Below are 24,209 nucleotides of genomic sequence, written 5' to 3' on the forward strand. Positions count from 1 at the left end.
TATTTGTAAATGAATCAAAGTATGTATATATGTACTAGGCCTAGTTATTTATGTGACTTTAGTTGTATTCACATTTCCCCAACCTTTTCCATGAGCTAGATTTCAGCCATGTCACAACTGTGTTGTACCTCTGTTATACAACATTATGTTATTCAAGTAAGTGAGGAATCTCAGGGTACTTTACTACTCTAAAAAAAAACATCTGTCCTCGGTTGCAACACTCACTATCGAGTTCCCAAATGACTCTAGAAGCAAAGTCAGCACAAGAACTGTTCGCCGGGAGCTTCATGAAATGGGTTTCCATGGCCAAGCAGCCGCACACAAGCCTAAGATCACCATGTGCCTAAGATCACCATGTGCAATGCAAAGCGTCAGCTGGAGTGGTGTAAAGCTGGCTGACATTGGACTATGGAGCAGTCTGGTTTTGGTGGATCCAGGAGAACGCTACCTGCCCGAATGCATAGTGCCAAATGTAAAGTTTGGTGGAGGAGAAATAATGGTCTAGGGCTGTTTTTCATGGTTTGGACTAGGCCCCTTTGTTCCAGTGAAGGAAAATCTTAATGCTACAGCATACAATGACATTCTAGATGATTCTCAAATAAAATGTTATTTGTCACATGCGCCGAATACAACAAGTGTAGACTTTACCGTGAAATGCTTACTTACAAGCCCTTAACCAACAGTGCAGTTCAGGAGAAGAAAAGATTTAGACTAAAATAAAAAGTAATAATAAAAGTAACACAATAATAATAACGAGGCTATATACAGTGGGCACCAATACAGAGTCAGTATGTGGGGGTACAAGCTAGTTGAGGTAATCTGTACATGAAGGTGGGGGCAAAATGACTTTGCATACCGTAGGTAACAAACAGCGAGTGTACAAAAGAGAGGGGGGGCGATGTTCTGAATTGTTCAGCAGTCTTATGGCTTGAGGGTAGAAGCTGTTGAGGAGCCTTTTGGTCCTAGACTTGGCGCTCCAGTACCGCTTGCCATGCGGTAGCAGAGAAGACAGTCTATGACTTAGGTGACTGGGGTCTCTGACAATTTTATGAGCTTTCCGCCTATTATATAAGTCCTGGATGGCAGGAAGCTTCGCCCCAGTGATGTATTGGGCCGTTCGCACTACCCTCTGTAGCTCCTTACGGTCAGATGCCGAGCAGTTGCCATACCAGGTGGTGATGCAACCGGACAGCATGCTCTCGATGGTGCAGTTGTAGAGCCTTTTGAGGATCTGGGGACCAATGACAAATCTTTTCAGTCTCCTGAGGGGGAAAAGGTTTTGTCGTGCCCTCTTCGCGACTGTCTTGGTATGTTTGGACCATGATAGTTCGTTGGTGATGTGGACACCAAGGAACTTGAAACTCTCGACCCGCTCCCCCACAGCCCCATCGATGTTAATCGGGGCCTGTTCAGCCCGCCTTTTGTGCTTCCAACTTTGTGACAACTGTTTGGGGAAGGCCCTTTCCTGTTTCAGCATGACAATGCCCCTGTGCACAAAGCGAGGTCCATACAGAGATAAAATAATCGGTGTGAAAAAACTTGACTGGCCAGCACTTAGCCCTGACCTCAACCCTATCTAACACTTTTGGGATGAATTGGAATGTCGACTGCGAGCCAGGCCTAATCGCCTAACATCAGTGCCCGACCTCATTAATGCTCTTGTGGCTGAATGGAAACAAGTCCCCGCAACAATGTTCCAACATCTAGTGGAAAGACTTCCCAGAAGAGTGGAGGCTGTTATAACAGCAAAGGGGGGGACCGAGTCCATATTATTGCCCATGAGTTTGGAATGAGATGTTTGACTAGTAGGTGCCAACATACTTTTAGTCATGTTGTGTATTTACAGACTTGGCCTACTGCCATAATCAGTTTAATATTTAATTATTAGTGTGCATGTAAATATACTCATTGTAAAGGAGCATGAAAGATGCAATGCATTGTGCCAGTGTCCAGCACATACAGTTGAAGTCGGAAGTTTACATACACCGTTTATAAAACCACCCCACAAACTTCTTGTTAACAAACTATAGTTTTGGCAATTCAGTTAGGACATCTACTTTGTGCATGACACAAGTAAGTTTTCCAACAATTGTTTACAGACAGATTATTTCACTTAAAATTCACTGTATCACAATTCCAGTGGGTCAGAAGTGTACATACACTAAGGTGACTGTGCCTTTAAACAGCTTGGAAGATTCCAGAAAATATGCCATGGCTTTAGAAGCTTCTGATAGGCTAATTGACATAATTTGAGTCAATTGGAGGTGTACCTGTGGATGTATTTTAAGGCCTACCTTCAAACTCAGTGCCTCTTTGCTTGACGTCATGGGAAAATCAAAAGAAATCAGCCAAGACCTCAGAAAAAAATTGTTGACCTCCACAAGTCTGGTTCATCCCTGGGAGCAATTTCCAAACGCCTGAATGTACCATGTTCATCTGTACAAACAATAGTACACAAGTTTACATATCATGGGACCACACAGCTGTTATATCGCTCAGGAAGGAGACGCGTTCTATCTCCTAGAGATGAACGTACTTTGGTGTGAAAAGTGCAAATCAATCCCAGAACAGCAGCAAAGGACCATGTGAAGATGCTGGAGGAAACCGGTACAAAAGTATCTATATCCACAGTAAAACGAGTCCTATATCAACATAACCTGAAAGGCCGCTCAGCAAGGAAGAAGCCACTGCTCCAATACGGACATAAAAAAAGCCAGAGTACGGTTTGCAAATGCACATTGGGACAAAGATCGTACTTTTTGGAGAAATGTCCTCTGGTTTGGTGAAAAAAAATAGAACTGTTAGGACATAACGACTTTTGTTATGTTTGGAGGAAAAATGGGGAGGCTGGCAAGCCAAAGAACATCATCCCAACCGTGAAGCACTGGGGGTGGCAGCATCATGTTGTGGGGGTGCTTTGCTGGAGGAGCGACTGGTGCACTTCACAAAATAGATGGCATCATGAGGAAGGAAATGTATGTGGATATATTGAAGCAAAATCTCAAGTGATCAGTCAGGGAATTTTTTACTCAGATTAAATGTCAGGAATTGTGAAAAACTGAGTTTAAATGTATTTGGCTAAGGTGTATGTAAACTTCCGACTTCAGCGGTAAGCCCAAACATGGATTTTATTTTATGTGAATGACGGAAAGTGCAGGAAGCAGTGCTAAAGCTAGAATAAGGATTCAAGTTCTCTGTTAGTGTTTTGACTTTGTAATTTACATTGCATGGAGTATGTGACATTCCTGCATTTCTAACTGCATACTAGAGAATAGAGAATACTTGTCATATTCCATAATCAAATAGAATTGCTGTCACCTCTTGACAGAAGGAAATGCAACCTGTATTCAAAGTTTTAAAAGGATCTAAAGTTTGTAATTTCCACTTTCAAATATCAGACTTGGTTTGCCCTAACAAAAAATGTATCAACCCCTACAAACAATGTCTGTTAATTATAATCCACATAATAATTCACATTTCCTGTTGCTGCAGGATCATTGTCCTGCCGTAGCAAATGAAGATCCTACATCTGTAGCATATAATCCATGAGCCACAACAACAGAGCAATAAAATTCCCCACTCTTTTCGCTATGTACTGCATTACTTCTGACCAGGGCCCATGGGGTTCTGGTCAAAAGTAATGCACTATATAGGGAATAGAGTGCCATTTGATTATTATAGGGAATAGAGTGCCATTTGGGACATAACCACTGTGATTCAGTTTCAGCATGCAGAGGACCATAAAACCTTTTCCATGAGATGAATGGTTTATTTAGAAAGTCACTGAATTGAATGTAATTAAATCAGAGGGCGAAATCTCAAGACACATTTGCTCATCACATTCTTTTATGTGCATTTACTGTCTGATGTACCTAACACATTCAGCAGGCGGAACACGATTTTTTTGACAGTGAGTTTAGATATGAGTTTTAAAGTGAATCAAAAATTGAGGCCATTTGTGGTAAAAACAATGAGACCTCCACAGGAACAATGTCTGGCTTAAAATAAATCGGGAGGAAATACATATTTGAATAGAATTATTAAAAGTATCCATCCAGTGCTTTTCTGCAGAGGAATAGCTTGTGCCCTGAGTACAAATGTGTTGGGATGGAGAAACTGTCTGGCAGTAGCGCGGTTATAGAATAGAATGTGGTGTTGATATTTAGCCGAATCCATACAATCTGATGCATAATGTGGTTATTTGAGTGTCTGAAAGTCACGCACAGGGGCACCTGTAAGATAAATGAATGTGTCATTGTAAAAGGTTATCCAGCAATAAGGAATAGGGGGCAAGGGGGTGATATATTCTCTTTCAAAAGGGCATGAGAGGTGTGCTCTTTTCCTGATTAAAACGAATGATGATCAGTTTATCATCTCCTGCAGCAATGGATAGTCATGGACATGGGCGGAGCTTTTGTTTTAGAAGTGAGGGGGACATATATTTTTTGAGTTATTAAAAAAATTATCCAGTCGGGAAAACACTCCAAACAGCCTACCTGACCGCCTACCTGACCGCTCGGAAGCGTACGCATGGTCCTAAAGCACACAGTTACCTTGTTTTGTATCACATTATATGATAACTGGAGTAAAATGTTGTAGTTTAACCTGAGAAGTGGCTGTCCTTGAGAGACTCAACCAGCATGCTATAATGATCATAAGCACCACAGACAATTTAACCCAGGGATTTAGACTAGAGAGAAGCTTAGTGTGTTTTGGCTGAGACCAGACTAGCCCACTAGCCCTGTCTTCCTTGCAGATGGCCTTTGCTCAGTATGGGGGCCAGAAGTAGATTGTTTAATTGTACAGAGTACGGTTGCACATAGTCTTCCTCTAAAGCTTGCTGAACGTCAGATCCAGGAGCATAAGGTAAGCTAGTGTTTAAATGTGTCTCTTTCACTCTGCTGCTCAGCTGTGTCTGTGTCTGCTTCCATGGTTGCATAATGCATGGGGACAAACCCAGCAGAGGAGCTTTCGGCAATGTGGACGACTGGTGCAGTCATTTTCTTTTTTAAATGTTCACACAAAGGTGTTATGGAAGAAAACGCTTGTTTTTCTGTTTTGCCAGCAAAGCTGTGGTCATTACCTTGGTAAAGTTGTCCATTTTGAATCTGTTTATAAATAATAGTATTGCCTCGCTAAATCTCAATACAAAGGTGACATTTAGAAACAATAACCAAAGCAACTGCTGAGAAAAGTCTTCATATGCAAATTATCATTATATACAACAATATGCCTCCATAGAGTTATGGATGCCATTAGACAGCGCTCCCTAGCTGAATACGAATCCATGGGAGAATTTCAATTGCATACTCCTTGCGTCCTCTTGTCTCGCATCCTTCTCAAACCCATTGGTCTCTCTCCCCTCTGACCTTCTCCTCCAATGGGTTTAGAGAAGAAGGCTAGGCAAGAGAAGTATGCAATTATGATTCTCCCAATGACCTGGCAGTCACACTGTTTCCAAGCCAGATTTGATCTATGTTCCCATTTCCAAAAATATAGCTCACAGTGATAATCAAGGTCCTGATCCTTCACACTGTCCCCTATTAACTGGCAGCAGATTAATCTGTGGTCTCGGGGCTGGCCATGCACGGCTCGATGCTGTCGTCCTCATTCTCAACACAGAAACTGGGTACGTCCCAAATGGCACCCTTTTCCATGTATGGTGCACTGTTTTTGACATGAGCCCTATGGCCGCCCTGGTCTAAGGGAGTGCGCTATGTAGGAAATAGGGTGCCATTTGGGGGACACACTCTGTGAGGAGTGAATCACTCAGTAATTTTAAAGCAGCAGCGGTAGCATCAGTTTGACAATGTGTCCCATCCCTCCTTTCTCAGCCAACAGAAACACATCCAGCGGGACCGTGAGTACTGAGAAAGGCCGTAGTAGATTGCCTTGGCATCAGCAGCTGACAAGTCAATCTAAAACATTATCCCATTTGAGCTGGAAGTGCCAGATTCCAGGATGGTTCTTAATGCCTCTTGAAATTTGATTTAGAATGGCACAAAACACTCTTTAACCTCCTTTGTGTGTGGATAATTAGAGATGATACTGAGAAAATTGCAAAAGTCACAGCCAGAACCGATCAAGCAGCCCAAGCAATTAGATGTGATTTGTGTCGTGCTGCTTATTGGTATATTCTTTAAGTCTTAAAGAACAGATGCCCAAGTGTTTGAACTCCTCTTCTGTTTGATTTCTTACTTCAAACTCTCATCAGATGAGTGAAGGCAGAGGTTAAACAGAGGTGTACAGTTGAAGTTGGAAGTTTACATACACCTTAGCCAAATACATTTAAACTCAGTTTTTCACAATTATTGAAATTGAATCCTAGTAAAATTCCCTGTCTTAGGTCAGTTAAGATCACCACTTTATTTTAAGAATGTGAAATGTCAGAATAATAGTAGAGAGAATGATTTATTTCAGCTTTTATTTCTTTCATCACATTCCCAGTGGGTCAGAAGTTTACATACACTCAATTAGTATTTGGTAGCATTGCCTTTAAATTGTTTAACTTGGGTCAAACGTTTTGAGAGGTCTTACACAAGCTTCTCATAATATGTTCGGTGAATTTTGGCGCATTCCTCCTGACAGAGCAGGTGTAACTGAGTCAGGTTTATAGGCCTCCTTGCTCGTACACGCTTTTTCAGTTCTGCCCACACATTTTCTATAGGATTGAGGTCAGGGCTTTGTGATGCCACTCCAATACCTTTACTTTGTTGTCCTTAAGCCATTTTGCCACAAATTTGGAAGTATGCTTGGGGTCATTGTCCATTTGGAAGACCCATTTGTGACCAAGCCTTAACTTCCTGACTGATGTCTTGAGATGTTGCTTCAATACATCCACATAATTTCCTTGCTCATGAGGCTATCTATTTTGTGAAGTGCACCAGTCCCTCCTGCAGCAAAGCACTCCCACAACATGATGCTGCAACCCCTGTGCTTCACAGTTAGGATGGTGTTCTTCAGCTTGCAATCCTCCCCGTTTTTCCTCCAAACATAATGACGGTTATTATGGCCAAACAGTTCTATATTTGTTTCATCAGTCCAGAGGACATTTCTCCAAAAAGTACGATCTTTGTCCCCATGTGCATTTGCAAACCATACTCTGGCTTTTTCATGGTGGTTTTGGAGCAGTGGCTTCTTCCTTGCTGAGCAGCCATTCAGGTTATGTCGGTATAGGACTCGATTTACTGTGGATATAGATACTTTTGTACCGGTTTCCTCCAGCATCTTCACAAGGTCCTTTGCTGTTGTTCTGGGATTGATTTGCACTTTTCGCACCAAAGTATGTTCATCTCTAGGAGACAGAACACGTCTCCTTCCTGAGCGGTATGACGGCTGTGTGGTCCCATATTGTTTATACTTGCGTACTATTGTTTGTACAGATGAACATGGTACATTCAGGCGTTTGGAAATTGCTCTCAAGGATGAACCAGACTTGTGGAGGTCTACAAAAGGTCTTGGCTGAATTATTTTGATTTTCCCATGATGTCAAGCAAAGAGGCACTGAGTTTGAAGGTAGGCTTTGAAATTCATCCACTGCTACACCTCCAATTGACTCAAATGATGACAATTAGTCTATCAGAAGCTTCTAAAGACATTACATCATTTTCTAGAATTTTCCAAGCTGTTTAAAGGCACAGTCAACTTAGTGTATGTAAACTTCTGACCCACTGGAATTGTGATATAGTGAATTATAAGTGAAATAATATGTCTGTAAACAATTGTTGGAAAACTTACTTGTGTCATGCACAATGTAGATGTCCTAACTGACTTGCCAAAACTATAGTTTGTTAACAAGAAATTTGTGGAGTGTTTGGAAAATTAGTTTTAATGACTCCAACCTAAGTGTATGTAAACTTCTGACTTCAACTGTATATTGATCAGTCTTAGAGAACCAGAACCCTAAAATGGTGCCTTACCTTTCCAACGTACTGTGGTTCAGATCCCATATATTCCTCCAGTACAAAGAACTGGTTCCACACCCATCCTCGCTTTACCCTCTGAACCCCTGACGCCCCATGTCTCCTCAGTCCCAGTCCTGCCATGCCCCTCAGGTGGTGCTCTCTTCCCATCCTGCTTTGGGGTGGAGAGTGAAGGGGAGCCAGGAAGCCTTTGTCCAAGAGAAACCAAAAGACCAGCAGAAGACCGTTCCTTGTGATCATTGGCAATCTGGGCAGTGGAGGATCTCTGTTGAATGTGAGAGACTGTGAGTCAGTGAGAGACTGTGAGTTAGACAATAACAGCTGTGTTGTAGACCCAAGGTAGAAGGGGATTGGAGGGATGTTGTGGAGACATAGTTAGATTTGCCTCTAGGATCTTTGGTTTCTCACTCAACTAGTCCTCATTGACCTTAGTCTGCTGGTGGAAAGAGGAGTGACATGGTCTTACTTTACACTGCAGTTGAAGTAGTTACAAGGCAACATGGAAAGTAATCTCCTCCACCAACTGACTCTCTCTGTCAAACCTGTCTCTCAGTCTATGCGGTAATAGAGCCTAGGACGAGGCTACGTAATACATTGTAATACATTGTTATAAGCAGCAGTACTTCAAACATCTCATAACTGCCCGATCAGCAACTCATCAACATTGTTTAACAAAATCTGTTCAGGCTGCGTCTACTCCAATTTATTTCATAATTGAGGTCATAATACACTTTATATGTTTGTCTAGTCAAGCTTGACAGTATCTTACTGAAGGGATTTTACGGATCATGATTCAGTGAAAACGAAACATGAGCAAATTGGTCCTCAGGAGTGCATTTAACTCTGCAAGTCAGGCAATGTGAATTTAGTGGAGCAGGAGCAAACATCAAACACAGTCGCACACACAGAGGAAAGGTAGATCAGATAAAAGAAAGAGACTCCCTAAGCACGATTACATGCACACAAGAATACAATTATTGTGCATAGTCAGATTAACATAAAAGTGTGTTTAAAATGTTTACATGCTTCGCAATAATAATGATTTCCCTTTTCATCTTGTTTACATGGACTCGTGTAACGGTTTTCCTTAGGTGAAACAGAGTCAGACCAAAATGCGGCTTGGCTATTGCGATCCATGTTTAGTCAAACAAAGTAAACACGATCAAAAACAAATAAACGTAACACGAAAACCGAAACAGCCTAATACTGGTGCAACGTAACACAGCAACAGAACAAGGACAATCACCCACAAAACCTAACACCAAACAGGCTACCTAAATATGGTTCCCAATCAGAGACAATGACGAACACCTGCCTCTGATTGAGAACCATATCAGGCCATACATAGAACTAGACAAAGTAGACATGTAACATAGAATGCCCACTCAGCTCACACCCTGACCAACCAAAACATAGAAACATACAAAGCAAACTATGGTCAGGGTGTGACAACTTGTCTGAAATCAGGCTACCTAATGGAACTTTTGTTAATGCAGAAAACCAGCAATCAAAATAAACGTCCTACCATAGTGGCCATGTTATTTTTGTGAAACCTATTTGATTCTGAGTTCGGACATTTAAAGTTTGTATGTGAAAACATTTTGTAAGATGATGCATACTGTCAGTTTTTCCAAACTTACTTCACTCGCGCATAAGAGGAAGCCTTGCACTGCTGGTGCTGGCACATGCCCAGATCAAATACACCGCAGGGAACGCCGATTAAGCGGTGTATTTGATCTGCGCATGTCTTAATAATTCAAAAGATTGCTCAGAAAGCCAGGTGTTTTAATCGGCATATGCTTACGTCGATTGATCTGGAGGACGCAGTGCAAAAGCTAGATGTCAAGGATTCAGGTTCTCTGTTAGTGGTTTGAATTTGTAATTTACTTTGCATGGAGTATGTGACATTCCTGCATATCTAACAACAACTGCATACTAGAGAATAGAGAACAATTTTCATATTGCATAATCAAGTAGAATTCCTGTCACCTCTCCATTTACATACAGATGTTGGATCTTAATTTGATCACTCTTTTGTTGATGAGAATTTTCCTGCACAGCAGGAAATGCAAACTTGTGGTGTATACAAAAAGGGTTCTAAAGTTTGTAATTTCCACTTAAAAATGTCAGACCAGATTTGCCCCAACATAAAAATGTATCAACCACCCTGCAAAAAAGTATACATGAGTTATAATCCACATAATAATTCACAATTCCTACTGCTGCAGGATTATTTTCCTGCTGTAGCAAACTGGCTCAAATTAAAATCCTCATAGACACCCTCATAGACATTATACACTAGTGTTAGTTGTTTACAGTACAGTGTCTGCATGCATAGTACTGAATGATAGGTGCTGTATAGGCCCACATTCACTGATCCCGCCCCTCATCCCTCTTTACTTCAATCCTTCCCCCTACAAATCTGCTTCAACAGACCAGTTTATTTTTAGCATCAGGTTTATACAAATTTACAGTACAGTTTCTCTCCTTCATTGTGCTCCCAATCTGAATGCATTCTTCCTGTGTTGTCTGTTGAAAGGCGATGGTAGGCTACATTCCTTGGTTGACAGGTTATTGTGCATCCATTGCTGTATTCTCTGAGGGCTAAACCCCCGCCATTCTTATCCCAAGATTGAACAAAATGTCCTTGCGTCGTGTCGCACTCGACTATTCCATATCCCAGATTCCTAAGTTTAGTGGTCACCGAATGATGACCACAAAAGAAATTGGGGCGCTATGTATCCTAGTGGTTAGAGCGTTGGGCCAGTAACCAAAAGGTTGCTGGATCGAATCCCTGAGCTGACAAGGTAAAAATCTGTTGTTCTGCCCCTGAACATGGCAGTTACCCCACTGATCCCCAGTAGGCCATCATTGTAAATAAGAATTTGTTCTTAACTGATTTGCCTGGTTAAATAAATAAAAATTGACTGATAACATGTGTTGGATGACCTTGTTTGAATATAGTACCTGCATCCATATTACTTTTTTATTGTTGTGTCCTATAAACTATTGTTTGTCCTAATCAGCAGGCCATCATCAGTCATCAGTGTTATTTTACAGTTAATGTGAGATGTGTCCTGTAGTGTCTGCCCTCGGAGCAGAAGGCCTTATGGGAACAGACTAGTTTATGTATTGCGGGAGCCTTCACTGCACTAATACTGGCCAACGAGGGCTCAACCAACCCCCTTACTGCACAAACATGTGACTTAACAGAAAGCCACCCCTAATCCAACAGAATTATCCTTAAACTCCCAGACAATGTCAGGCTGAGTTAGATTGAGGTCTCCAGAACTGTTGGTTGAGAGATGTGTTGAGAGATCCAACAGCATCCCTTGAGAAAGGCAGAAGCCAACATTTTTGTGCTGGCTGAACTATATTGAATTTAATACATGTAAAAGACTACAGTAAGCAATAACAGACTTGTAGTTTTTGTATGTGCATGCTTTCTCTACATTGAGAGATGTGTTAAAACTTTTAGATAAAAACAAAGAACACGTTTGCAACGACAGGCGTACAAGGACGCAGACAATTACAAAGCTTAAACTATCACTCACAATAGCTATTTTCTAGGAGACATCTTTGTGCTGTATAACACAATTTAATGTCATTTTGTTGCTGCATTAATATTCAGAGACAAAGGAAATGGTTTTGCTTGACTGCAATCTTGTTACATAAGAGCCCGTTTGTCATATGATGTAGATTCCAATATGAACCAGCATAGCCTAGACGAACAGTGTTTTCGGTAGTGCACCAACATATGAACCTCAGGCTTATATGTACTGTACAGTAACCTCTGAGCATAATCATATCTTTAAGTCATGGCCAAAGGCACAAACATCACCAGAAACATGAAGGGATGGTCTGAGATGCCCTTATGGTACATTAATCATTTAGGGATTATGCTGAATGTACAATGTTTTATAGAATATGGCCAATTATCTTTATGGTTTGACAAACTTTATTTTGCGTGGATATGTTAGTCAATTAACTCCATTACATTCTGTATGCATAGAGCTGAGGCAAGTCATAAAGAAAAGCACACATCATGTGTCGGTGATGTCTGTGCTAAAAACCGGCCTTTACAAAAAAGTTAATAAATACATATTTTTTATGAAAAGTGGAGAGTCAGATATTCCCCAGCTAGCACATAACGTTCCGAGAACCATATGATTCTTAGAGCTTGGTGAGAGAGTGGTTGTCCTATAATTATTTTGCATACAACCTTCTAACACATTTCTGGGAATGGTGCAGGATAGTTGCTTGGCTTTGGAACATTCTCAGCCCATCTATGGAACTTGACAAAGAAACACTATTTTCTTGGTATTTAATTACTTTAACAGAACGTTTCCTAAAAGTTAAAACATGGTTACACTTAATTTCAATGTTGATAATGTTCTAGGAACGTTCTCCAACTGGTTTGACATTGAGAATGTTCTCAAATAGTTCAGAGAAAGTTATGAAACAATGTTCTTGAACCAACTTTGTTGGTTTCTGCAGGTTTCCTCATGGTTCAATTTAAAGTCATGTTCTCAGAACGTTAAGAAAATGTTCCCTAAAACCACAAGAAACATTAGTAACGTTCAAAGAACATTTTAAGATTGTCCTTTAAAAACATATACATTCTGTTCTCAGCGTCAACAAAACTTGTTACGTGTGTTCAGGTGTGTTGGCCTCGCCCACTAATTGGCCACACCTGATCTTAATGAGTGCTTGTCTCCTTTGAAATAGTGTTTGTTTGAATAGACCAACATTAGCAGCTTTGTATGAGTAAAAGAAACATAGGATGCTAGCTCCATCCTGGTGGCGCAGTGGACTAATCCCATGGGGAGAAAATAAAAAAGAATACGTTCAAATCTCACCGATATCGTGCAACAATAAATAAAAAAATGTGTTTGCATGATTTAATGCGTAAGCAAATGAATTGTCCTGTCTGTGCTTGGAGTTCAAAACAGTTAAAATAAGCTAGCATTATTGAAATATTCAGTTAAAATGTTAATTTCTGTTCTCAGAATGTTAATAAAACCTCCCTGGAAAACATCCAGGGAACCATAGTAAAACGTCCTTAGAACTTCCCTGCAATGTAACAAAAAATATATGTTTGCTAGAAGAGGGAAAATGTTCACTTCCATTCTCAGAACATTTAAAAAATGTTCAGTTTTACATGTCAGGAAACATATCACTTTGTTCCCAGAATTAATGGGAAACCATAAACTTACGTTCCTACAACTTCCAAAGAACTAAATGTGCTAGCAGGGTCTATTGTAGCCTACTCTCATATTTTATTAATGCAGTGAAGGCAAGAACCAATGCTTGGGCATATAGTGTGTTCATACATCTTAATCAGTGGCGGCTGCTGAGGGGAGGACGGCTCATAATGTCTGGAACGTTGCAATTGGAATGGCATCAAACCATGTGTTTGATGTATTTGATACCATTCCACCTATTCCGCTCCAGCAATTACCACGAGCCCGTCCTCCCCAATTAAGGTTCCACCAACCTCCTGTGATCTTAATGTTGCTTGACCCCAGGAAGAGTAGATGTTGCCTTGGCAGCAGCAAATGGGGATCCTTAATAAATACAAATAAATAGAAAGTAAAGATAAAAGATACAAACTCAGGTTGGCATTTTTCATCATGAATGTTGTTCTGGAGTCAGCTCTGCAGAGTGGTCGCAAGCTGGCAAGCCACAAAGTCATAAAATCTGATTTTAAACATAACCTTAACCTTAACCCTAACCGTAACCACACTGCTAACACAATATATATTTCCTAACCCGAATCTTAAATTAAGACCAAAAAGCACATTTTTGTTTTCATGAATTTTAATAATATTGCCAATTTTGACTTTGCAGTTGGCCTATCTAAGGGGAAATGGCTCAGTTCTGCCTCCAAGACAAGACTCATGACAATAAACGTCAATCTGCGCTAAAAACAGCAGAGAACAGAAAGAAACTGAAGCAGTTGTCTTCTTTGCATATACAGATGAAGGATCCTATTTTGATCACCCTGTTGCAGGAGAACTTTCCTGCAATGCAGGATATGTAAAACTTTTTGTGTATTTGAGGTTTAAAAAGGCTTTCAAAAAAATGTATCAACCTTACAGAAATGTGGATGAATTATAATCCAAACAGAGTTTACATTTCCTGTTGCTGCTGGATCATTTTACTGCTGCAGCAAAATGGGTCAAATTAATATCTGCATTTGTGTTTACCATTTAAATACACACAGAGAGAATACCAGCTTAATATGGAATTCAGTGCACTCTATTTGAATACCTGCACCATTTGCATCAATTTCATCCAGTGCAGATCATTGAGCTCAATACCATTGACTGACCTGCTGCATGTTTTCCCTTCAAATGCAATAAATCTCTAAATGAATCCATGTAGGCACACTCCATGTGAGCTAGATAGAGTTAGTAGGTTGTATGTCCTATAGTGATATGGACAGAATTGATTTGCTACTGTACAGGTCATTTCTTATTTAATTACTTTCATATCTTTTCTTTATATATCTTATCTTCGTAAAGATCAAATATTTAGTTCAATTATTATTTTAATGAAACAGTGAAATTAATTGGAACTCTCTTAAACTAAACATCAACCTTCAGCATCTACCCCAGTGGGTATAACTACTCCACTTCTCTGTTGCCTAATAAAAAGAAATTATCCTAAAAAAACAACAACAAAACAACTAAGGACACTAAGAGTGACACATACCTTGACTGTCTCTCCCAGGCTCTCCGGCTGGTGTGCTTTAAAACCAGATTAATCCAAATGTCTGATGGCAAAAGCAATGCAACTCCCTTGCGAGCAAAGAACACATTCAGACTTACAGCCCTTCAAACATACACACACACACACACACACACACACTTTCTCTCTCTCTCTCTCTCTCTCTCTCTCTCTCTCTTTCTCTCTATTTCTTTCTCTCTCACTCTTTCTTCTCACTATCTCGCAGCAGATGAGTGTGGAGGAGAGATGAAAAATGAGAGATTGAGTATCAGCTGTATGTAGTACTATTGTGTTCAGGAGTGCTCAGCAGTGCACAGAGCGTCAAGCCAAGCTGCAAGCCCAGCACTCTGATATGCTCCTGTTCCGTGTGTTGTGAATATAGTTGAAGTGTGTGTCAGAGAGTCTCGATCCCCTAAGGTCCCCATGCTGGTCTGGAATCGTCCACCCACCTCTAGTTTCCTGCATTAGTAGAGGGGAGGAACCCACTCCCTGCTGGAGCCAGCCAGTGATGTGCTCTGTTGTGTTCATAATTTGAGGAGCTTGCTAGAGCCATGAGACTTTGATGGTAAAGACTCAATTACTGACACAAGGGTTGATGAGGCGCTGTCATGTAGGGGGTGTGTGTGTATGTGTGTGTGCGTGTGCGTGTGTGCGTGTGTGACTAAAGTGGGCTACAGGCTCGTTAAGAAATGAAATGTTACATATTATAGTCTTCAGAAATTGATAGATTAGAGAAACTCTCATATGAATGCACTTTATCCATTTTTTTATAGAAAAGCTCCAGTTCTCAATGTTTTAAAATAGCTTTTGATGTATGATGTCCTTCATTATGGGCTGACCTATTTTGGATTCCACATTTTTCTCTCATTATTTCCTCCTTGTCTAGCTCTGGCCCTCATTCGTTGGTTGGTTCTCTGAGAGCTGTTTTCTCCAAAATCAGGGAAGAGATAATGAAAAAAATGCTTTCGTTTGTAAATAGTGTAATTTCTAAACGGCTCAGCAAGGCATGTCATCTCACACACTGTAGCCTATGACAAGCAGCCACAAAGATAAAATAAAAGATTACCCAACAGCGGAGTTTAAGGTAAAAACAAATGTAAGCAGGGTAATGAAAACAATTTAACAAAGTAATTCCATGAAAATAGAATTGGTCAATAAAGCACAAAAATTACATGAACTGTATAAAACTGTAAATGCACTGAAGGGGCTAAATGTCATGTTTTGTTTGAATACTGAGCCTCCCAAACAAGAGTTTAAATGGTTTACAGTTTAGAGAGAGAGTGATGTGGGTGGATTATGGGTTAGGATGCTGACAGAAAAGAGGGATTTAAACCCTAGCTCAGTTCCGACAGTAATGGAACGAAAGTACTTTAGCATACATGCCTGGGAAGCAATTAAGACAGAGCACACGACCACCAGATCACACGGGGTGTGTCCCAAATGGCACCCTATTCCCAATGTAGCACAGTACTTTTGACCATGGCCCATATGACTCTGGTCAAAGTCAGTGCACTATATAGGGAATAGGGTGCCATTTGGGATGTAGTCAGAGGGTGTAAGGGGTCTGTTCAGCTCTCCCAGTGGCATGGTATCTGTGTACTTTGTGTCATCGCAGACAGACAAAGGTATTATGTTTGCCCTGCTCTCTTAGAAGTAGTAGTGGAATACATGGTCTTGTCCATCATTAAGCCAATTTACAGGCCCACTTCAGTCAAAAACATAATTTTTCTGTCTTTTATATATACACTCACCGGATAGTTTATTAGGTACACCCATCTAATACCGGGTCAGATACCCCTTTGCCTCCAGAACAGCCCAAATTCTTTGGGGCATGGATTATACAAGGTGTCGGAAACATCCGTTGAAAACATTCCTCACACCAGTACACCACCGCCACCACCGTGTACCAGGCAGGATGGGTCCATGGACTCTGTTATCAGCATGACGCAACAGGGACCCGGATTTGACGGACCAGGCAATGTTTCCCAATCCTCAATTGCCCAGTATTGGTGATTGCACGCCCACTGGAGCTGCTTCTTCTGTTTTTAGCTCATAGGAGTCGAACCCGGTGTGGTCGTCTGCTGCAATTGCCGTGACAAGGATCAACGACTTGTGCGTTCCGAGATGCCGTTCTGAACACCCCTGTTGTGCTGCACTGTTATTTGTCTGTTTGTGTCCCGCCTGCTAGCTTGCACAACTCTTGCCATTCTCCTTTGACCACACTCATCAAAGAGCTGTTTTCGCCCACAGGACTGCCGCTTACTGGTTGATTTTTGTTTGTCGCACCATTCTCGGTAAACCCTTGAAACTGTCGTGCGTGAAAAGCCCAGGAGAGCAGCCGTTTCTGAGATACTGGATCAGGCACGCCTGGCACTGACGTTCATACAACGCTCACTTTTGCCCATTCTAATGGTCAATAGAACAGTAACTGAATGCCTCAATGACCCCTCTGCCTGCTTTATACAGCAAGCCACGGCCACATGACTCACTGTCTGTTGGAGCGATCCATTTTCGTGAACGGGTTGGTGTACCTAATAAACTGTAAGATGAGTGTATTTCCACACTATGAGGTTGGGATAATACTGTGAAATTGGGAAAGTGATGATAATGCCCTTCTAGTGTAAGAGCTGTTTGAAAATACTGCCTGAAATTTCAGCCTGTTTTGTTGGTATGGAGATTTTTCCTATCTGGTGACATCACCAGATGATCAATTAGTTAATAGATGAATAAGAAAGAGAGTTCCAAACCTTTGTGCCATTAACAGCTAGTTTTCAGTTTCCCCCTTCCCATGCTGACCACTGCCAGACAGTCCTAGTACAATTCTTACTTCAGAAATGGCTATTTTCTAAGAAGCAATTTTTGTTTCTTTTTTACCATTTTAATTAGAAACAGTCACAGTAAGGTACTTAATTGTTCCCAGACATGATTTGATAAAAACTGCTACATTGGACCTTTAAAAACTCCCCACAGAGTAAGCCACTGCAACTGGCAGTAGTGGTGTGTAGCACACTTTGATAATAACATTGCATGATAGCGTTTCTCTGTGAGTCTGACCCTCTGCCTTTCTCCTAACGTGGTCTTAATTTGATTGTTGTTCATGGAGTAATGTGAATCCCCTGCCTGCTCTGATCAACCCCTGTCCAGATGGCATGGTGTTCCCCCTGAGAAACACAATTTAATCCTCCTAACACATGGTGGGCTGAGTCGTGCTCTCTCCCTGTGTGTGTGTGTGTGTGTGTGTGTGTGTGTGTGTGCGTGTGTGTGTGTGTGTGTATGTGTGTGTGTGTGCATATTTGTAAACTGGATAAACAGAGAGGGTGGAGAGATACTGTAGATATAACAGGTCTGGCAAGCAACCTGTGGGAGTAGTTGTGACTGTACTTTTGTATATTTTTAAATTACATTGCCAAAACCTGTAATGAAGAATCTGTGTACTGTTGATGCATTCTGAAAAGGAAGAATCATATGTTCTGATAAACTGAGGTAGCTACAAAACACTCCCCACACCCACCTTGGGATGTGACAAGCTACCGTACTGCTTATAGGCCCTAGCACACATTTTGACCATATAATGCAGATCATTTATTTCCTTTTCCGTGTTACACTTTGCAGTCAGACCAAATAAAACAGGCATCTCATTACAGGTTAAAGTAGCTCCAGATGCCTGATAAAGGATTTGCTGCTTTGCCTTAAGGAAATACAGAAGCTTAGAGGCCCAACAAAAATTTAAACTGCTTATGTCCCCTACTGTACCAATTGTGGATTTGCGTGCCATTGTGACAGATGGGGGGTGGCTGCCACTAAAGTGAAGATAATCCAATGCAATACAAAGGAATTGTGCAAAGATGCTATGAGATTTCATGAAATCACAAGGGAATTGAATTGTACAGTTGCCGATGTGCCGTGTCTCTGACAAACAATGAGGTCTGAGAGCACTGGCCCATGTGGCTGTTTTTAAACTCATATTGTCTGTCAGCTCTTCTGACGTGTGAAGAGACTAAATCCCCAACATGCAGTAGGGTAGGAGCTTCCAGAGTGTGATTTTATGAATTTCCTGGATATGGAAGTGACTATTATGTATTTCCTGGGAGAATAACCGTTCCCATTGTTATGATTTTTCTCCATGTGTTTTTCCATCTTCCCCTTGACCTAAGATGGCAGATCAGTAAAAGCTTTCACTCTTGTTTACCAGGCAGTAGCCTATAGAATATAGTGCAATTCTGAGTATTATGGAAATAGTAGAATGCTGAATCTGTTCCCACTATTCTCTTATACCTTGGTTTTGCCATGACAATCTTTACTTTACACCAGAGGAGGCTGGTGGGAGGAACGCTGGAACGGTGTCAAACACATCAAACATATGGAAACCACATTTTTGACTCCTTTCCATTAAATCCATTCCAGTCATTTCAATGAGCCCTTCTTCCTATAGCTCCTCCCACCATCCTCCTCTGCTTTACATGTATTACTTGGGAAGTGATGGCACGTAGTCTAGGCCATTCAGTACCTCCCCCTGAGGTCAAAAGAGTTAGAAATGGTCCTTGAGGGGGAAGAAGATTTTTCCTGATTTTGTTTCTGCCCAACCACTTGGAATAGATTGGAATGTTGGTCTCATTGGATCCTTCCACTAGCGTTTCATTGTAAAGTTAAACAGAACCGAAAGGTCTCTTGTATTCTTCAAAGGTGTAGAGGTACTGAACATGTCCTCCGAGATTCCAAAGGAAAATATGAGAGGAGAATAGAGGGCAGAATCCTTTTTTAGATTCTGCATGATATTATAGGGCAGAGGCTTAGATTCACACAGGTCTGTCCGTGTTCGAACCAACAGGCTATTCTATTCATAGTCCCTGTGCCTCTGGCTGACCACAAATGAGGGCGACATATCAGATACTAAGAGGCATTCTGCAATGGCTATCAAATTAAATCATGGTCAGCCACACACATTTAATTTGTCCTGTCTCTCACTTCCACAGACTGTAATGAGGTCTCAGAGAATAGGCTACAAACTGATTTGGTTATCCTTCCGAAAATAATATTGCAATATTTCAATCTAATGATTAATCATCCCTTTTCATCCTTTTTCCCCCAGGAGAAAGCATATTTAATCTGCTACAGTACCTTTAATATTACCAGGTCAGAAATGGACTAAAATAGATTGTTATGTTATTGTTAACACTATATAATCTATAGTATACTGTATAATGTAGTCAGTGATATTATCATTCTTATTCATTCTTATAAGAGACTGGATAGTGGCTTCTAAGGGCTGCATATAAACGAAGCTTGTACAGGAGAGTGAGACCTCAGAGGGTCTAGCCCCTGGCAAGGTCAGTCAGAACAGGTTAATGACTAAGTAGAGTAGCACCCTCTCTAACAGGGTGGTTAATCTACCATGACAGGGTGGACACAAATCAAGCCCTAATGTGCTCAACGATGCAGACGGCAACGTCCCTAACGTAATTACATGGAATGTGTGTAAACTTGTTGTTTCTCCTAGCTAAAATAAGCTTTAAGTTTGGCTAAAATATGTTGAGGATTTATGCATATTCTTAAGGGCTTAGACGGATTCCCTACACATGCAAAGCATTATTTTCCCATCCAGTTGACATCAAAATGGAAATGAACATACTTTTTGGGCATAAACATTACAGTATCTGGATTGTGTCGTATCAGGCTCCTGCAACATTGCACCCTGGCCAGCTTATAGCTTCCTGGTAAGACTCATGATTGTCTTCCATCATGCGGATATTTAGGCACAAAGAAAATGATGTTGTAAAATGCATTTGCACTTATTTTCCCTCTCTGGAGATTGGTATGGACTCCTCAAATTCTATTTCCCCCAAAGGGAAGGTGGTGCGTTCAGAATGTAAGATTTGATTGATGAATTCATAAATTCCCATGAGTAAAAAAAAGGCTACGCATGTAATTAAATAATGATGGACACTACACCCACCAAGGTCAGGGTTAGTTTCACATCTCAGTGGGCTTGTTTCTCAGTTGAAAACGTACACATGTATTACTTGTTTAAAACTCCCTGTAGGCTTTTACTGTGCATCTATATATAAATATAGTAATACTACAGTATTTATACCATAGTATACTATAGTATTTTCTCATTAGTCCCCCCCCCCACCCAATATGCCTCCCTCAATAAACCAATACAATATCTCACATTGTATACAGTACTATAATAGTCAGCCAGTGTTCAATGTTTTGAGCTGGTCAAATCATAAGCTTTTTCGCTTGTTCAAATAAAAATAGACTAGAGTAATTTGTTTTGTAGTTAGTCGTAATTCAGAAATAAAATTGACTATACAATTACTCTATAGAGTAATTGTTTTTTTTCTCCATGAAGCCCACAGTTTTTTCTTAGTGGAATGAACAAAACAAAGCTTTCTCCTGACAAATACCCAATGAACTTTACTTTACACATTACTTCTATTCTTTAATAAGGTCCAGAGGCCTTTTTCCATGAGATAGTATCTGCTGTGCTGATACAGTTGCCTCCTGCTTCAGTCATTTGTCACACGGTAAGGGTGGTTTGCTAGTATAACATATGGACCTATACATTCCTACTATATAGTGCACTCATCGTCAGGTTTTTCAGATGAACAAATATACAGTTTAGGCTATAAATATATATATATTGTTAAATATGTGAGTGTTTTTCAGCTGTTCAAATGGATTACCTGGAAAACCATATCTCCCGATTCCTAGAATAATCTCAAAATGTTGTGTTGCTTTAGTAAGCCTGCTGTAACTTTGGGGATTGACTTTCAGTTAACCCTGTTGATCTCTGCAGTGCTTTCAGGGGATCTACTCTACTGTATTCCTACCAACCACATGTCAACCTGTTACTGTCATTAATTTACTATAATGAGTTGGGTTACTACAGTTCATGGATTACTAGGACATGGGTCCAGAGTTGAAGCCATAGCAGGGCCAGAGGATTGAACACTCGGACACCCAATCAGGATGGCTTAACAAATATTTTTCAACAACAAAAAATAAATACATGTTTGTTGTTTGCATTGTCTCCTGAATAATCAGAAATGCCGATAAATGCAGTAGGAGGTACTAGGGATCTAAGTGTAAATGCCCCAGAAGCCAGTGTTTGGAGGATATACTGGCAGAGTGTTGTTAACACTTTGTATTATAGTCGTGGGCCAGCAAAACGTGCCAATATATCCTCCAAACACCGGCTTCTTGGGCATTATCACTTTTATACAAAGGGTTATCAACATATTTAAATAATGATTGACATACATTATTTTAATTCAAAACATTATTTTTATGAATTTATTCATACTATTTCATCTTCCACAAGATATAGTCTCAACACAAATCTAGGGTTGCTACCAAATCCAGCTGGTCATTCGTTCTATAGGTTCAGATGCTAGAGACGCGACCCAGTCGTTCAGTCTTTTGTTCTGTATCTATGGACGCGACCCAGTAACTCGTTCTAAATGTTCCATTGCCATACTGGCTGGCAATGTTCTTATCCCTTGCTTGCTAGCTAGCCAACTACGGCTAGCTTACAGTCACGTCAAAAAGTGCAGCCAGGATAACAGCAAAGTAGCTACATTTGCATTTGTATAAGCTGTTTTCTAGTGACATTTATTTGGATACATCCATAACAATGATCCAACGAGGCACAATTTCGCCTGGCATAGAAAATGTTCTCGCTCATCAGGACACTGTTGTTCAGGGGAGCTAGCCAACAACAAAGCTAACACAATCACTTCAAACTGAAGCTGGAAAGACTGCAAATTAGCTGCACTTTGTAGCTTCACGTTATAGATTTAGCTGGTGGTAACTTGTGGAATAGACTCCGTCTGGAATGCGGTTTTAACCAATCAGCATTCAGGATTAGATCCAGCAATCATATGGTACATCTACCCTCCCCACACAAGGACTACTAGCTAGCTAACAGTGGGCAAATTGTTTTGACCCTCTGCAATTCTTTGCTAATGCAAGATAGTGCTAGCTAGCTAGTCACAAGTTCTGGCAAACCAAAGTTCAAAGGGCTTTTTCAAAAGCCACGGATGGAGGATGAAGACCCCAGAGTTCAATCTGTCTAGTCATTAGCCAATGAGGAGGCTAGCATGGCTACTGCTTCAACTTCCACAGCCCAGCTAAGTCACCATCTTCAAGCCCTACCTTGTTACGGTGAGCATGTCATCGCAAATCTACCTGCAGATTTGTCTGCAGTTGACAAACCACACACGCAACCAAAAATGTGAGTGTGTCCAATTAAAGTGATCAATGAAAAATCACAGTGTTTCTCATGGAAGTGGAAAGGACAGTTTTATTGGCTGGAATGCAGTTTGACAAGGGACGCTGTTTTCGGTCAAATGTGTCGACATTTCCTAGAGGCCACTATGGAAGGCTAATTTGTTAGAGACAGATATAAGGATTGGAAGCACCTACGTGATGAAAAAGAGGTTCTGGACATTGTTATGCTGTGCGCTAAACAGGACATAGCACTACATCGACATAGGGCGAGTGAAGAGGCCATTAATAAGGGCAACTTTGGGGAATTTGAAAAATGTATATCCAAATGTATATCCAAACCGCCTTGATTCGGTCTTACGTTGCAAAATGTGAAATTGTGTTTTTTACATTGGATAAAAGAAGAGACACAGAGCTACAAAATGGTATATCATACAATGCATTTGAGGAATGATGGGAAAGTAATTCTGCTTTGAAAGTTGATAAACTTGTAACTTCACATTTGAGAAAATAGCCTTTGACTGTTTTGGTACATACTGGAGAGCTCTTCTTTGTCTACACCCATTCAGCATTGTTCACACCCTCTTTTAAGCTTTAGGCCCATTGTTCACACCCTCTTAAGCTTTAGGCCCACCCATTTCTTTAAGGGTTGATCCAAGCGTTCTGTCCTAACAACAACAGTCAAGCACTCAAGATAACTGGCTAACGTGAGAGGACCGTTCACTGACCATTTTACTCATCCTAGCAGAGCTGGTTAGGATGTTTTTATGTTATCCAGAGCATTGATGACTGCAACTGTGCTGCTGGCAACAATTTAGGCTTTTTTGCCAATGTTTACTGACACCGGCCATATTCAACAGGTGTTGAGCGTTCGTAAATTCGTCAGTTATTCTGTGCTTTGGCACACTCAGATGAGAGTGCTCTGAAATTGGTGTAGATAGCCAGAGCGAATTTACCAGCTATGTTTATCAACAGTTGTCACAGTGACATTCTATTGAAATGGTTACTTGCATAGTGGAGTCTTTTGTTAAGACATGTAGTTAGCTAGCTAGATAAACAATGAACCATAATCCCAACTCATGACGTTACTACCCTGCATGAATCTACAGGTAGCTAACCAACCAGGTTCAATGTTAGCTAGCTAACATTAGGCTATAACTAGCAAAGCAAATGGCTCTGAGATACGAATAATAAGATCATACACGTTAAGCTAGCTAGTTAGCTAACAGTACACTAACTTGAAATAAAAACTGACTTTCTGTCCAAATTTGAAATGTGTAATATCTGAAAATGTAGCTAGCTAGACTATCTTACCCGTGCTCT

General features: G+C 40.7%; 1 protein-coding gene across 1 annotated transcript in view; it reads right to left on the minus strand.

Moving 5' to 3' along the window:
* Positions 1-15,070, minus strand: part of LOC112226918 (cadherin-12-like) — a 34,911-nt gene extending 19,841 nt beyond the window's left edge. The window contains exons 1-2 of the mRNA XM_024391588.1: positions 14,640-15,070; positions 7,920-8,187 (exon numbers count right to left, since the gene is read on the minus strand). Of these exons, the coding sequence (XP_024247356.1) occupies positions 7,920-8,162 (243 nt within the window). The 5' untranslated portion in view covers positions 8,163-8,187; positions 14,640-15,070. The remainder of the gene's footprint in view (positions 1-7,919; positions 8,188-14,639) is intronic.
* Positions 15,071-24,209: the final 9,139 nt, after the last annotated feature.

This window comes from Oncorhynchus tshawytscha, linkage group LG28 (assembly GCF_018296145.1).
Source record: "Oncorhynchus tshawytscha isolate Ot180627B linkage group LG28, Otsh_v2.0, whole genome shotgun sequence".
Classification (NCBI taxonomy): Eukaryota; Metazoa; Chordata; class Actinopteri; order Salmoniformes; family Salmonidae; genus Oncorhynchus; species Oncorhynchus tshawytscha.